The sequence below is a fragment of the Simochromis diagramma genome, unplaced genomic scaffold (genome assembly GCF_900408965.1).
Source record: "Simochromis diagramma unplaced genomic scaffold, fSimDia1.1 OVJJ01000113.1, whole genome shotgun sequence".
NCBI lineage: Eukaryota > Metazoa > Chordata > Actinopteri > Cichliformes > Cichlidae > Simochromis > Simochromis diagramma.
The window spans coordinates 335,562-352,344 of NW_024387142.1; the positions used below are offsets into that span (position 1 = coordinate 335,562).

General features: G+C 42.6%; 1 protein-coding gene across 1 annotated transcript; it reads right to left on the bottom strand.

Annotated features, from left to right (window-relative positions):
* Positions 1-7,347: 7,347 nt before the first annotated feature.
* On the bottom strand, positions 7,348-11,221 carry cd248a (CD248 molecule, endosialin a). The gene has a single exon (XM_040047196.1). The coding sequence runs from the start codon at positions 10,680-10,682 to the stop codon at positions 8,523-8,525; it is 2,160 nt and encodes a 719-aa protein (XP_039903130.1). The 5' UTR covers positions 10,683-11,221; the 3' UTR covers positions 7,348-8,522.
* Between the last annotated feature and the right edge of the window lie 5,562 nt (positions 11,222-16,783).

Consider the following 16,783-nt stretch of genomic DNA (forward strand, 5'->3'; position numbering starts at 1 on the left):
ACTACAAAACTTTAGACACTCTTATTCTCCTCGTACAGAGGTGTGCATGGTCATGAAATATACAAAGCAACAATTGGTCAAGAAGGAGGTTTTGCCTACCAGGTATTCATCAGTGCAATTCTGGTTTCTAGTTACTTTTGCTGTTATTTATACAACTGGAACTGGATCCGGAAGACTGCTAAAAGTACAGCAGTGGTGAGAAAGCACTGCTGCATGCTGCATGGAGGGATACGCACGCTGACAAATATGGCAATAAAATCCTTTAGACCCACTGTTTCACCAACCTTCTACTTGCCTTTCACTAACCCCTGTCTTCATGACTAACGCACTACTTCCTGTTATATTTTTGGAAGGTTCAGTTGGAGCGTGAGAATGCCTTGGGGTATGGCTGTCTTGACCTAGTGGTATAAAAATAATATTTAAAAACAAACAAACACATAGTTTGAAAAAGATCTGATGGCAAACCTCGCCCTTTTGTGAGGCCATGAGGGCTGGTATGTATTAGGATGCTTTCTTTTTATCACGATTAGAGCGAAGAGTTAAGTTTGGGTGAGTCCCACGAGAGCCTGTGGTTTTTAAGTGGGTTGTAGCACTCTTGACTTAGGGAATGGCTTGGTTAAACATTGCCTCCCAGAAAGAAAATGTGAAAGGAAGTTATGGGAACAGGAGGTGGGGTTCCAAAGGAGGCCCTAGACTGACCAATTTAAACTTGTTATTAATGACTGCCTGAGTTTTTGCATGGCAAACATCTGGATTTCTCCCACAGTTGGGCTGATACACCTCCAGAACTCCCACCACAAGTCTCTTCCACCCTCGGCTAAATATTATCTCACCTTACAACCTGTAGAACTCCCATAAAGTACGCTGGTTTGGAGGTGCGCCACAGTCTGTTTCGATTAGTGGCTGTCAGTGTGACAGCAGCGCTGTGCTATCTTAGTGGCTGGAAGTGGCCGATCTCTGCTCTGTAATGTTTGGTTATCAGCTTGGTCACAAAGACATGTTGTGCCTTGTGTCAGAAACAATGCTTGGTGCATTTTGCTATGTCAGTCTAATGCAGTACAGTCCCAAAACAAAGCTGAAACAGTTGCAGAGAGTGGTCCAAGTATCTTTGGTTTGTTTCCCTGTCACAATCCAAGCTGACCAGGACAAAGACACAACACAGTGGAACTGTTTCTGGCCTTTTCTATATTTATCAACAGTCCCAAAGCAATCTTTGTCTTCTGAGCATGAAGCTGCTGCTGATCACTCCCGCTCTTCTCACCCTCGCTTCAACTACATCCATCAGCTTTATGCCTGTGTAGTTACTATAGCTCGGCACTAGCACACTTCAGTATTCCTCAGACATCCTTCCATTTTCCAAGACTGTGTTAAACAATCCAGTCAAAAAGTCCACTGTCTGTCCACAGGTATGTTATCTGGTCTTTTCTATTCTTCATCCTCTTCATCCTCTTTAGTAATGTACTCCACTCTCTGGTTTACTATCCTCCATCTGTTATCCCTCATCTCTTATTTTCAGCATTCATCAGCTCCATAAAGAACTCTTTCTCTCTTCTCTTAACTTGTACATTAAAAAAACTGGACGGTAACATCTGAAAAGTAAACATACTTTTTCAAATGTTAAAAAAAACCCAAAAAAAACGAGAGAAATCAGAAAGGTCTGAAGTGACTTGTGAAAATGCACTATTCTAGTCACATTATTATGTCTGAACCAAGTACAAGTACCAAGAATAGTTTTTATATTTTTACTAGTGTGTCACACAAACAGCAATATTGTCAAAAAAAGTAAGAAATCTTTGGGGTGCTTTGATTCATTTTCAGCACACCCAGAAATGAGCTAAACCCCCCCACCTAGATTAAATAAAGTTGAGACCCTAGCTAAACCAAATTTATCTCATAAATATGATATCTGTTCATCAAAGTTGTCTTGTTGTTTCCAAGTGTTCCACTGTGTAGGTCAGTACATATTAGCCAGCCAGTAGGTCAGAGGTGAATCATCTCCGCTGACTCCAATAAACAGCAATGGTGAATCACAGAGGCTTGTAATAGTTACTGGAAGTTAATAGCATACACAATCTGTGCCAAGAGATATAGCAGCACAGATGTTTGAGATGCATTTTTTAATTGTAAGAAGTTAAACAAGACTCTGTCATCGGCACGCATCAATCAAATGAATTTGTTCCTGATGACCAGGCTTGGGCAATCCTGTTAGCAAACACGTAATACTACTGAGTACCACCAAACTAATTACAAATTCTGTTCTCTTAATGTTATTTTATCAAACATATTTAGTCTTCATCTTGTTCATGGGGGTTGTTAGCCTGTGTTCGGTTCATTCTTGGCTGATAGTAAAAGCAGAGTGAACACAGAGGACCAAATTGACTAAAGTTGCGCAGTCTAATTTCCTCATATGTCAATCAACATTTCTCAGTAGATTTCAAGAACCTCAAAGTATTCTGTCCATCTTTTGAAGAAGCAACTTCTTCAATGATATGTTTGTTTTTGCCTGAAGATATTAGAGGATATCTTGATGCATGCTCAGTCATCCGGACGTTTTCAGTGGGAGAAACATTTCGTCACTGATTCGGGTGACTTCTTCAGTCTCAGCTGACTGCAGGTTTCAATCTTATAAACAGAACATTTGCATAACGACTGAAACCAGCCCACTGAAGGAACAATGGGCTGGGAGGTCATGACCATTAATCAACAACCACTGATCAGTGGCCATGAGTCCCATTCACAGAGAGTTGGGGAATGGCTGCAATCACAGCATTGTAAGATGGTGACAGATGTAACCTTAGGCCCCCTCCATGATTCAGAGATGGTCTTTCCCTTTTCACGTAAATGGCCTCCTTGACTCCGCCCTCAAACCAGCGTTCCTCCCTGTCCAGGATGTTACATCCTCATCATTGAAAGAGTGTCACTGGCCTGTAGGTGTAAACAGACTGCAGAGTCCTGACCTGACAAGGTGGCTCTTCTGTGTTGTGCCATCCGCTTTGCCAGAAGTTGTTTGGTTTCCCCGATGTATAAATCCTGACAATCCTCCTGCACTTAACAGCTACACTATGTTACTCTTTTTGTGTCGGGGGACCCGATCCTTGGGGCGAACCCATTTTTGGTGCAGCGTGTTTTGGGGTTTTTGGGGAAACCTGCAGTCAGCTGAGACTGAAGAAGTCACCTGGATGAGTGACGAAACGTTTGTCCCACTGAAAACGTCCAGATGAACAGAATCAACTTCTGGAGATATTAGAGGATGGTGATCATTTATATCATCTGGCTCAAGTATTTCAATGTCACATTTTTTCAGACACCTCGTGGTTTCTGAAATGTTGACTACATTGCCAACAAAGCTTTCTGCAGAGCAAAGAGACATTCTTAATGGTAGAATTTATACAAACAGTAACCAGTTCAGAGTGCACTGACCTGCAGATAACATCAAGTCTTCATGGAAGAGGACTCCATGCAAAAGCAAGTGATAGCATTTCCAGATGTGGAGATCTTTCCCACTATATTTCTTTCTTTCCGAGCTACATGTGCTGACTGTTTTGATGTTTCGCACTAATAAGGAAATGAGGCTTGAACCACCCAGGTAGCCATTATTAACTCATGTTTGTTGGTTGAAAGCTTTTTTGGAAGCAATCTAGAGCAACAGCTGCAAGATGATCAGCACATAAACATAAGACTATTCAATTTAAATGTGAGTCTATCACAAATATATGCTGCGAATCCACGTAATAAAAACCTAATTATACACTAACTAAGAATCTCAGAGCTCATGAGACCCATTAAAGGAAGTGCACATCATGGATTTGACCCATTAGGACTGGGAATGTGGAGGATGCATGCTACTGGTGACCACAACATATTTGATTATAACTTAAAATCTATTTTATCAATGTAATAAAAAAGTGTTTCTTCCACTTAAAACTGTAGTATGCTTCATGCCTAATGTGTCATTTGACTTCTTAGCAAAAGTGGTTTATGTTAATGTTAAAAAATAAAGAATTTGATCGTTTTGTTAGTTAATACTCAAAACCAAGCCATGATATCATTAGGACCTGCTTTTAAATAAAGCACAGGAGTGTTCTACACAAGAACAACGACTGTCACGTAGTAAAGTGCACTGTATGAGTTAATTCTTTAAAACAAAGTGTTATTAGAGGGTTTTTTTTTTCAGGTCTTCTATTAAAATTGATATATATCAGCACTCCTTGGTCTGAGTCATACTGCTACATGGTTTGTGTCACAGTCTTATAATACACTTAAAACTTTGACAGACTCAGATTTTGTGGTAGAAACAATGAGCATTGCTAATTAAGTAAACACTACAGGGACTAATAAGAGTTCACATGCCTGACGCGTCCAACCGACTGTAATCTAATTTGTAGAAACAACACCAACTTACAAAAGAAAGAAAAAACATTCTCCTGTGCAGTTAGTGAATAGCCTGGGTGTGTGTGCAGATGTCTGGGTGTGTGCGTGGCTGGGCCTGGGTCTGGCTGAACCGTGGCTCCTTTGGAACATGGTTATGGAGGGTGGGGGTTGCCCCTCTGGGCACTGGCCAGTATCCACACCCTACTTAGTGCCCTGTGGACCTGTTCTCGGCCCCTGGCTCTGACTGGGTCGGCTACTCGTTGCCTCTGGTTCTCTGAGACTTTGGCCACAGTTGTCATTAAGGTGTCGGGCTTCAGGTCTTTTGGGGTCTGTGGATGGGCCATCCTACCCCAAGCATGGCTCTAACGTCTTAGTTCAAGAAAGAAAGCAGTTGGAGTCATAGGATAGCTCAACTTAAATATACTGAAGTTTCTTCATTAAAAAAAAATATAAATAAGATAATCACAAAACATTAGTGAACACTTCACTGGGTTTTTAACAACAACAACATAGAAACACAACTGATAATTCAGGAAAATGTCTATGGGATGTTTGAAATTGCTTTACTTCATCCACTGTTTTGTAGCCTGTTAGCTCGCTTTGGTCACATAAGTTAGTATCCAGTCAGGTTCAGCTCCAAAGTGCTCCTGAAATCGAAGCAATTGTCCAGGTGTTGGGTCACATGCCTCCACACAAGTGTACTCGGCTGCAATGAAAGAAGCAGTGGACGGTGTACACCACAGTGAAAACTCAGAGCTGCTCCTTTGTGTCAGGAGGTGATCCGGTGGCTCTCTGTCATCAAGGAGAAACCCGAATCAATCGGCATTCCCATGGGATCTTTGAATCCCCTGCCTGTAAAACAGGGATGTTACTGCATTAAATCAATAAATACTAATATTTCATTATCATCATGAAAATCAAACCAGGCCTCTCAAAATATGCCAATGCTTGTATATGTGTCACACAGTGGAAATTTGTATTTATCTTGTATATTGTTTTTATTCTGATTTTTAGTGTTTATTTATGAGTGTCGTTTTATTTGCATGGTTTTATTCTGTTTCTATTGCATGGTTTTTAGTGTTTTATGTGACATGGTTTTTATCCACTGTGGACTGGCTGCACATGGGACAAATTAGCTGATAGGGACCACCTGCTGAGGCAGGGGTGTGTCCAGAGGTGGCCTATCAGCTGTGTAAAGACCTTTTAAAAGCAGGCTAGCTGAGCACTGAAGAAAACAAAAAAGGCCCCAGACTGGAAGGTGAATGTGAGATGGCCAGCGTGACACGGCGACCCAGTCCTGACCTCATGGAACAGCAACAGCAACAGTAGGAGACAGCGCGTGTGATTGGCAGCAGGGCAGAGGTTTAGGGTCTCTACTGTTGTTTACTGGGTGCAGCTGGATTGGGAGAGGGTCGTCATGGCCATGAGCCAGGGCCGCTTCTGGGAACATTGTTCTGGCCCCTATTTGTTATTTCACAGGACACCGACGCACGGGGAGCTGTGGCGGTGGTCGCATGATGGATTCGGGTGCAGAACGCAAGCTGGGCTGGGATATGATGGGCCCGTGGAAGGACAAGAAGATGGGAGGCGCTTCCTTGTCTGCCGAAGACGGGGCTGGCGTGGACTCTGCTCTAAAGCTGGAATTCCTGGCCTGCTGATGGACCCATAATGAACATGTGGCATAATTATAGCAGGGGTTTTTAGTGAATGTAGAAAATGGTAGTTTTACGGGTTTTAGAATTGTTTTATTTAGTTTTAGTAGATTTAGTTTTAGTAGAGTACATTTTATTACGTACATTTTAAGAGGTTTTTGTTTTTGTTTTTTTTAATATTTGTGCTCCCAGGCCGTAATAAACTGTTTCTGATCAGACCTGCTTCCTCTCTGTGCCCTGGGTGTCTGACTCGCTTGCTCCCTTGTATTTTAAAGAATCTTTAGCAGGACATTCTGGCACGACTGCTTTAGTGTCCCTATGTGTTACATATACATGGCTTATCCACACAGCTGATTATTAAGGGTGAGCATTTGTTTTCTGTGCGTTTTGTGTGCTTGTACAGCATTTTTCTATTTGCTGGTGTTTTCTTAAGCTGCAGAGCATTTGGCCTCCCAGTACTACAATGTGAATAACAGCTGGAACCCTCAGCTTTGTGTTTACAGAAGGGAAGGAGCTAACCTGAGGGTTGCATAGCTCTCTGATTGTCTCTCTGCTTCTTTGTAGAGACAGCAACATGTTCCCAGATCCTTGCAGCAAATGTGTACACCGTGTTATATTCATGCTAAATAATGGACAAACTATGACTGCTTTTATTTATCATATACATCAGAGTTGTAAGAAGTGAGTAGATTGTGTCTGTATACTGAGACCTGCAGAAAAGACGGTGATTTTGATAATTGGACAGACAGTGAGAGAAGAGACCCCCTCTGAGAGCCAAGCAAATACATCAGCTGGTTTTAATCAGTAGACTCTATTAGTCAGTACAGGCACAATGTGAGGTCCTGAATCATCCTGTTGTATTTCCTGTAAAAACACATTCTAAGGAAGGACTCTGCTGATAATAGTTACTTTTCCAATCACAGCATCCTTTTTCCCCTTTTCTGAGCTAATGACAGCAAATACTTCTAGGATTTTGAATACAGTAGTAAATGACAAGAATATCACAGCAATGACTAAAATAAATGGAAACCCTTGCTGCATATTTAATCTGCTCAGCAGCTTTGAGTGTTCAAATGCATTTAACAGATGCCACTTCCTGTCTGAGGTGACGTGATTGCCACTGCTCAAAGAAAGCTCTCCTCTAACTGAACTGTTATTTCCAATAAACTTTCAAACTCAACACTTTAACTTACAAATTCTTAACACAACCTGTTCTCCTCCCTTCTGGTACAGAGCACTGTACACCAACATAAGCAGACATCTACAGTTTCTCTCCGCAGGCTGTCACGCTGATGAACACTGTATTTAAACACACCACACCTGCTGCTGTATCACAGCATACTGTACATATTATTTTTATTCTGTTGTACATCTTTCTCTCATATATATGCATTCATAGTTAATCCTTCTGTATATAGTAGGTAAGAGCCCAATTCCATGTATGTGTACACGTACTTTCTCTGAGTCTGACAAGTGAACATCAGATAATGTCGAGGTGACTGTTGTTGTGATTTAGCACTGTTTATAAATAAAAACGAATGAATGAACAGATTTAGCTATAAAAATCATACCACATTTCATTAGTTTGAGTCGATTACTAGTATTATCTTTATTAGTATTTTTAGTACTCTATACAATCTTCTTTCCTCCCGTGTTAGTAGTCAGTTTTGAACGCAGGATACAAATCCCTTGAAATCTCAATGTCATTTGGGAATTTAAAAATCGAAGCTCCATCGGCAGCTGCACTGAAAGCAGTCTGTACACAGCTGGATTTCATCCAAGGTGGCCAGAAATGATTTCTTTAGTGCATTCAGGAATTAGCAGTACAAAGGGTGACTGATGGCCATTTCACAAACAAGGCCAGTGTCACAAAACAGCTGCTACAGCCACTCTCTGTGTAACAGTCACAGGGTTTATGGAGTGTGACATTATTTCAATGAACTATTACAAGCATTATATTTTTAAAATGCTAACAAGAAACAAGCATGAAAGAGGGTTTTGTTCAATCGCAGCTCCACAATTCTGCTCCAACACAGCGAACTTGTGTTCAGCATTTTTCTGTAAATTGTGTCTGCTTCTGGACATTTATGTAGTTTCCCTTCATTCATTGCTGACTGAGGCAACCACACTTATAAAACACAGGTAACAGTAACAGTTATGAGCAGAGATGTGAAACTGAGTCAAATTCCATTACAAAACAAAAACCTCTGTTACCTTTATAAGCAGGAATTACTTCATCTGGGACATGCTGAAACGAATAAACATGTCAATAATCAGGACGGTGTGTGTGTGTGCGTGTGTGTGTGTGTGTGTGTGTGTGTTCTGTACCACATAGAAAACATATTCACAAAAAGACTTTCTCTGTACTTTCCCTCCTGTCACTATGAGTTTAGATTCAAGAGTTATTTAAATGTGTCCCAGAGTCAGAGGGACCAGATGCATTCGTCACCGTTCTTTCCCTCTGACACAGGGTTTGTTTATGTAAACGTCTTCACAGTTTTAAACACAGCTCTGCGCCCCTGCTGAGGGGTCAGGAGCTCCCTGTTTCTCATGAGACCCTGAGATCCAGTGGTAGCAGTCAGCGGCATTCTTATCGTGTGCCGTAACTCTATAGCGGTTGCAGTAGACAAAACCGAGTGCCACCATTATGGCAATGAAGATGCAGATGGGTATGAAGAGTCCCACCATGAGCCAAGTGCTCCCCTTTGTCTGGACAGAATCCGAGCTGTCGTCACCTTCCTCGTCCTCTGTTAGGGGCGGCTGGGAAGAAGCCAGCCTGGTGGGAAAGGCCAGGTTTTGACTGGGGGTAGATTCCACAAAGGTCATTTCCTCTTTGCTTAACTCCGCCTCTGTGAACTGAAAGTTTTCCCTGAGGAGATTCGTCTGTGTTTCTCCTTCTGGCTCTTTGTGGTAACTGGACTCTTCAGGCATGTCTGTGACAGAACCCTGTGGAATCTTGCTTGAAGTAACGAGATCCGCCCCCCAGTTCCAAGCTCCTTCTACTGTTGAGGTGGGGTATAAGGGAAGAGCTGTAGTAGCTTCACCCTCATCTTCCTTGTACGGGTCTGGGGTAGCACTGGAGCTAAGGACATGAGGAGTATTGGAGGCAGTTGCTGACAAAACCTTCAGCTCAGTCTGAAATCTCTGATCACCGTTTGACCAGTCAGCTCTGTCTACAGCTTCTTCTTCATCTTTATCAGTTCCCTGTGTCAGGGGAACCAGCACCAGTGGGGGACTGGTGGCCCAAATTACATCAGAATTCAAAACTCTGGTGGACTCTGTCAGCCAGTCCAGAGACTCCTCCTCCTGTGTAGGCCAGTCAGTGTGGCGCTGCTCTGGGTTCCAGCCATAGTCCCACAGAGGTCCAGCCTGGCCTGTGACCCAAAGAGAAGGAGGAGTGACAGCATATTGGTCGTCTCCTTCCTCTCTCTTCTCACATGAATAGTTATCAGACATGAGTTCAAAGCCTTCACTGCAATAGCACTCAAAACCGCCTTCATAATTCACACACATCTGCTCGCATGTTCCAGGAATCTCGCACTCATTGATATCCTGGCATTGCCTGGGATGCTCAGGCACTACGGAATAGCCCAGATGGCAGTGGCAGATATGAGAGCCTGGGGTGTTCTCACAAGCATGTTCACATGGGTCATTTATACACTCGTCAATATCCTCACACTCACCCCCATCGTTTATATCATAGCCCTCGTGACACTGACATTCAAATGTCCCCACGGTGTTCACACAGATCTGCTCGCAAGGACCTCCGAGGCACTCGTCTACATCGAGGCAAGTGCGTTCATCTGGTGCAAGCGTGTATCCATCAGCACATTCACAGTAGACATGAGCACCAGCTGCCATGCAGAAATGCCCACATCCACCATTATCCTGGTCACATAGGTCGTGTGATATAGAGGAATGAGAACAAAGAGGAGTTTCTTTGGTCCATCCCACTGAGCCATCTTCCCTCGTCATACATGAAACCTCTTCTTTGGCGCCTGAAGGACAGCGTACGGTAGCAACAGATCCAACGGGTACATGAGTCAGCAGTGCGCTCAGAAGGTTAAACGGTGTGGTGTAGGTAACATTGCCTTCTCCCTCACTCCACAGGGGAGGGCACATGCCTGCGTAGGCATAATGGCACAGATACCCATCTGCAGAGACTGCACAAGCACTGTCTATCCATTTAAAATTATGATCCTGGTCTTCAGTGCTGTAGCCCATAAACACACAGCGAGGCACTGAACACGAGTCAGGGGAGTCCGGGTTCTGCCAGTCGGTGTACTCTGTGTCCTGGTCACCGATAGTCCAAGAGAAACCTCGCAGCGGGTGCGTGGCATTGCACTGGCGAGGCTGGCGCTGAAGGCCAATCCATACTTGGACAGTAGTGCGTGAGTGGCGCAGATCCACAGTGGAAAAGAGAGTGGCAATAGCGGTTGCGTCCACCTTCCGCTTGATGGTGGCCAGGTCGCCACCTTTTTCTTTGCAGGCCCTCCATGACTCCAAAAAGGTTTTGGGTTGAAAATAGACAACAAAGCAGCCATCTGTGTTACAGAGTGCATCTCTTTGTCTCAGGGTCTGGGCCAAGACTGAAGAACATCCAAAAAGCAAAGCCAGCAGGGAGGTTAAGAGGAAAGCACTGCTCACCGGGGAGCCCATTCTTTATTTTAAACCGGCTTTATAGATCCTCTCTCTGCTTGCCTCTCACCCTGATTTTCTTTACACTTTTATCGTCTGCCTTTAAAAGATTTTTTCTTAATGTGATGTTTTAGTCTTGGTCTGAAATTTCCTCCCTGAATTTTAACTTCTTTTCCTCTGTGGTCTTCACTCTATACTGCTGAAACAGATCAGCACTGGAGTGTTTGCAGGCTCAAGACTTCAGGAAGCAGAGAGGGAGGAGAGAAGAGGAAATAGGAGTAAGAAGGAGGGAGTTATAGCAACAAGCAGGACGAGGAGAAGGGCAAAGAGGGAGGGAGTTAAAGGGAGATTAATATGTTATTGAAAGGGGAGGGGTGAGAGGGAACCCTGTGAATGTGTATGTCAGAGTTGGGGGAGGAATAGCAAACTGATTTCTTTTTCAGAGTATGTCATATGGTTTTCATAAGTTCCATCTGTGGACATAGTTGGTACTCTGCCATTTGGACAAGCAGACAGATATGTATGTGCTGATGCATCCAAACTCGTTCATATACAGAGATAAAATCGTGACACTTATCTCAAATGGAGATTAAATGATAGTTTGAATAAATATTCTTTCTAGAAAAGCATCAAACATATTCTGTCTTCTCTTCTATATATTCCACCTTCTGAAACCTTTCAGTATGATTTTGATAACACATTAACATGTATGCCACTCATGGCTTCCATGATGTCTCTTGCCTTTCAACATGTTTAGTGTTTATGATTGTCTTATCTTTCCTTTTCAGTTCTTCTGAAACTTTCCTTCTGTGCAAAGAGAGCGTTTTACCTACTTTTACTGAGGGCTTGCTCATAAGAAGTTAATTGTTTTCATTCTATGGAGCTGTGAGGTCCTGACTTTACAATGTAAATGTGCTGAGATGCCTGTTGTGTGAACTGGCTCTGAGTGAATCCAACCTGTGAAATCAAATTTGATTCCATAGAGTTCCATGCGTTTATTCATGTATTTTAATGTGCATGTGAGTTTGTTGATAATTAAATAATAATTCTCATTTATTTATTCTTAATTATAATGTGGCAATGCTGACATCATGCAGCTCAATTCTGTTTTACTTACACAACAACATTCACCTCAAGGTGCTTTATACTGTAAGGTAGATCCTACAATAATACATACAGAGAAAAACCCAACAATCACATGACCCCCTATGAGCAAGCACTTTGGCGACAGTGGGAAGGAAAAACTCCCTTTTAACAGGAAGAAACCTCCGACAGAACCAGGCTCAGGGAGGGGCGGGGCCATCTGCTGCAACCGGTTGGGGTGAGAGAAAGAAGACAGGATAAAGACATGCTGTGGAAGAGAGACAGAGATTAATGACAGATATGATTCAGTGCAGAGAGGTCTGTCAATGCATCACACAACGCTTGGACACAAAGAGGATACTTAGTTCAGCACAAATTTTCTTTACCTACATGAAAACAACAGCACTCTCCTCCATGCTAATAATGCCAGGGCAGTAAAATGGAGACTTGTGCTTTAAATAGGACCTTTTAGATGGAGAAGGCTCTGGTTGTGTGTGTCTGGGAGAGAGGGTTAGGAAGTAGAGAATGGCTGGGGGTTCACTATTGGAGCCCTGTGAGTCTGACATAAATCAAGTTGCCTGCTTCAGAGTCTATAATGTGTTGGACGCACCTCTAAAGACAGAGATGTGAGGAGGGAATATTAATGCACCTGAAGCTGCAGTAGCCACAATTTCTTTTTTTTTCTGTACTACACAAAAGAGCAAATAAGGAGATAATACATTTGGATATTGGAAACTGCTTACTTAATGTAAACAGATGTGATGTAATCTAAATTAGGTTTTCTATCTATGTTCTGTTTTATTATCCAAAATTCAGAGACCTAGTGTTCAAGACACAGACAACTTTTTCTCCACTGTGTGAGTCAAGCTCCAAAACCACTAATCAACAATTGACCATAATTAAAAATCACTATGTATTACCATTAGAAGGTATATACCGTACATATATTTTGGGTAAATTACAAGTAAAGAATACATCTTTTAGCTATCAGCTTGAGGTTGGTATCTCATCTAAAGATATTTGGCATAAATACTCCAGTGCTACTGTGGGACAAGAATGGAAAAAAAATATAATAAAAATAAATAAATAAAACCAAAACATAAAGAGTAGTCTGCAAAGACGAAGGAACTGTAGACAGAACAAGCTGGTTGACCTGTATCCTGCATCAGAGCTTGCTTCCTTTCTGCACTCATCCTGCTGCATTAACTAGTTACCTACATGAAGACTGCCATAAGTTTGACTTATCCGATTGCTTTGTTTCACTTAATGCGCCTTATAATCCAGAAAATATGGTAAATCTACCTTCCTTTAGCATGTCCAGAAGTCCAACTTTTTGTGCGATGGTTGGCATCTTCCTCTGCCTCCTGGATGCTACCGCAGGTGCCTTTGTGGTGCAAAACATTTCGTTGTGTTTGTTGGGGAGAAAACATACAAACATACAGTACCGCACTTCAGAGTCACACTGCTAGGATAGAAGATTTATGTAAATTTCTGTACTGTACAGGAGACACGGCACAAGATTGATTGACAGCGGTCTGGACGCAGAACACAATGTGCTGTTCAAAAAAAGAAAAAACAGGCAAAATTACACAAAAACATTCGCGAAACAGCAAAACCGTAAAAGGTGAACCGTGTTATAGCGAGGGACCACTGCATTCTTAGAGTCCAGTGCTCTCAGCAGTGTTGGTCAAGTTACTTGAAAAAAGTAATCAGTAACTAATTACGGATTACTCCCCCCAAAAAGTAATCCCGTTACTTTACTGATTACTTATTTTCAAAAGTAATTAATTACTTAGTTACTTAGTTACTTTTTAAAAACACGATTTACAACCTGAATAGGTGATAAAGCGATAGATCTTACAGCCCAATTCTACTTTTTCTGCATAATCCATCATACAAAATGTAATCAAATGGAAAAGTCTCTTTTTAAAACTTGTTTTATTAGTTTTAATCTTTTAACTTTATGCATCAAGCAAAAATTTAATTATATGCAACATTCTCTGACTTGAATAAATTAGTTTAATATTTAAACCTATTTTCTGCACATTCCAGCACATAAAATAAAATATTTTTTGTGTTTACACTCACTCTTTCAAATAGATGCAAGTAAAACACAGCAGAAAATAAATAAAGTCAAAGACTCAGCGGTCCTGTTGCTCTATTTTCACCTGTAAAGCAGGAGTGGGGTAGGCGGAGGTTTACCCTGGTGCAGGTGTGCAGCGGTCAGTTGAAGAATCCGCGAGTTTCTCTGTGAGTTTCCCATTACGTCGTAGTTACTCGGTGCTTGCTTGGAAGTTTAGGGTTTTTTTTCGCTGTAAAAAGTTTTCTTCCCACGCACGATGGACACTAAAGTTTTTGTCACTTTTTATGGAATCAAACTCAAAGTAAGGTCAGTACTTCCACGCTTTAAACGCTGCACGCTCATACTCTCTCCCACAATCGATATGTGATCCATTGTTGATCTGCACACAGCTGTTGTCACTAACGTCGCACTCGCTTACGTCACTGTCATGAGACATTCTCGCAAAAAAAATCACGGTTTTAGTAACGCAGTAACGCAGCGTTCCTACGGGAAAGTAACGGTAATCTAATTACCGATTTTGCAATAGTAATCCCTTACTTTACTCGTTACTTGAAAAAAGTAATCAGATTACAGTAACGCGTTACAAGTAACGCGTTACTGCCCATCTCTGGCTCTCAGTGTATCAAAATGTGTTCAAGTAAGACAACAGAGATGTGGACTAACAGGACTGTTTGTAGCTGTGCACTTTAGTCTACACACACTAGGAAACTTTCTCTGATGGTGCTTCTTCACTCTGCAGGATCTTTCCTTCCTGCTTCAACACAAGATTTTCAGGGTTGACTTGTCAGTTGGAGTTATGTGACTAAAGAATTGAAAGGTGTGGTGCAATGTAAAGACTTCCCTAACGGATCCTATTTTTAAATGAAATCTGTAAATAACTGTTTAGGAGCTGAAACAAGCTTCCAAAAATGAGCTTTATTGTGAAATCAGCTGTAATTATAATTAAAGTGCATTTGTACTGTTTGTTTAACACCATGTGATGTTGTTGCTATGGAAATAACTGTGTCCGTGATGCCACAAAGTTCTTTAATTTAAGAAACACAACAGAAAACTGTCCTTTCCCTCCTGCTGGTAGGACAGCCCTTTTGCTGCTTGGAGAGGCTGTCCAGCAAAAGCTGGAAGGGCTACAATTCCAGGTCCCGCCCCCAGCCCCCTTCCAGGTTTTCTGCTGTCAACAGAACCTGAAACCCAAACCAAGTCTGGTTTTAGACTGCTGCATCCAAATATAAACAACAACACAGATTTCAATCCAGTAAAATAGCTTCACGTCAGGTCTGACCACTGAACAAAGTCCTCTGGTTCAGCTCGCCTCAGTCCAAGCTGGAAGACAGAAGAGGGTTTGTAATACTCAGCTGATACCTACTGAAAAAAGAAAGGGCATTTTTTCCCTTCGCTGCATGAACCCCCCTGCCTCTCCCAGTGTTTGGGAGGGTAGACCACTCACAGCTTGTCTTTCTCTGGCCGCCGTTGCCAGAGAGTGAAGAGTCTGTTTACCCTCTTATCAGCAAACCCCTGAAGCCTCCTGACTTCCACCAGGGCTTGGGCCAGCTTCAGGACATTTTGTCCTGACTAACCATCAGGACTTTGGACCTCATCCTGAGAGGACTCTTTGGTGCAGATGTGGATACTGGATTGTTCTTTCTTTGTGATATTTTATGTTTAACTCATTAGTTTGGTTTTTGCTTGTTTAGGGGCAGACAGACTGCAAAGGGGATGGGATCTTCGGGGGATAACCGGAGGAGAGAAGCAGCAGAGAGTCGTGTAAGACTGCAACTGGCTAGTTACGGGTTTTATATCAGCTGCAGACACCAGATCCTGTAAGCTGGGTTTGAAGAGGGTACCACCATCGATTCTGTTCAATGATAAGCCGTGGTCTCCCTGAGCTGTCCCTGGGAAACAGCATCACCATCTGTCCAGCACCATGCAAAGATGGTGCTGGACAGATGGTACTATGTGCTCACCTTCTTTGGCAGGGAACAGAAGTGGTTGGAAACCAAGGGAGGCCTCGAAGGGAGATGATCTGTTGCTGAAGAGGTGAGGCTGTTGCGGGTATACTCTATCCAGCAGAGCTGCTCACTCCAGATGGTCTGAGTTGGTGGATGCAACACAACGGAGAGCAGCCTCCAGCTCCTGATGAGCCCGCTCTGTCTGACAATTTGTTTGCAGTTGAAAACTCGAGGAAAGACTGACCATAGCGCCCAGGGTGGGACAGAAATTTGGTGCTGCGTGACCCGGATCTTTGGTGTGCTGAGGAAGACCGATTTGGCCTGTGGCGAGATCGTGAGGCGAGGCGAGCAGAGGACCGGTCCAAATATGATCAAAATGATACAGCTCTGGAAGGCCCAGTTACCAGGGCATGGAAGGATGACAGACTTTATTAAATGAGAAGAAGGAATTTTCTGAGATTGAAGGTGCTCTGGGTAAGTGGTTGACTAAAGCATGCATAAAATAAAAGCTATCATTTTGTTATTGATTGGTAATAGATGGATAATTAGCCACATTTACAGCTGTATTGACTCATTGTAGATGCAGTCTACTTCATGTTTAAGGACTTTAATTAACAGATTGAAAACAGCGACATTAAGGGAAGAATATGCAGCGCCACACTATCAGATGCCTATCAGCACCTTTTGTTCCTCCTTCAATTAACTCTCAATCACAGAAAACGCAGCACTCCGAAATAAAACTTACACCGTTAGTTCATCATTTTCACTCTGTACCACTTCTCCTCATCAGGCTGTGTGAAGCACAGTAAACAAAGAACCAGTAAAGGACCAAGGATAAAGGAGGACTAGTGCTGTGTCCGAATTCCTAGGCCCAATCCTTCAGAGGACCCGGCCTTCGCGGTCTACGTGGGCCGGGTCCTTTGAAGACCAATAAGGCCACGAGGCTGTGAAATGGGACGGTCTAGCCTTCTGATTAGCGTCACCGCTGTCTCGGTGGAGTTTAATAAACT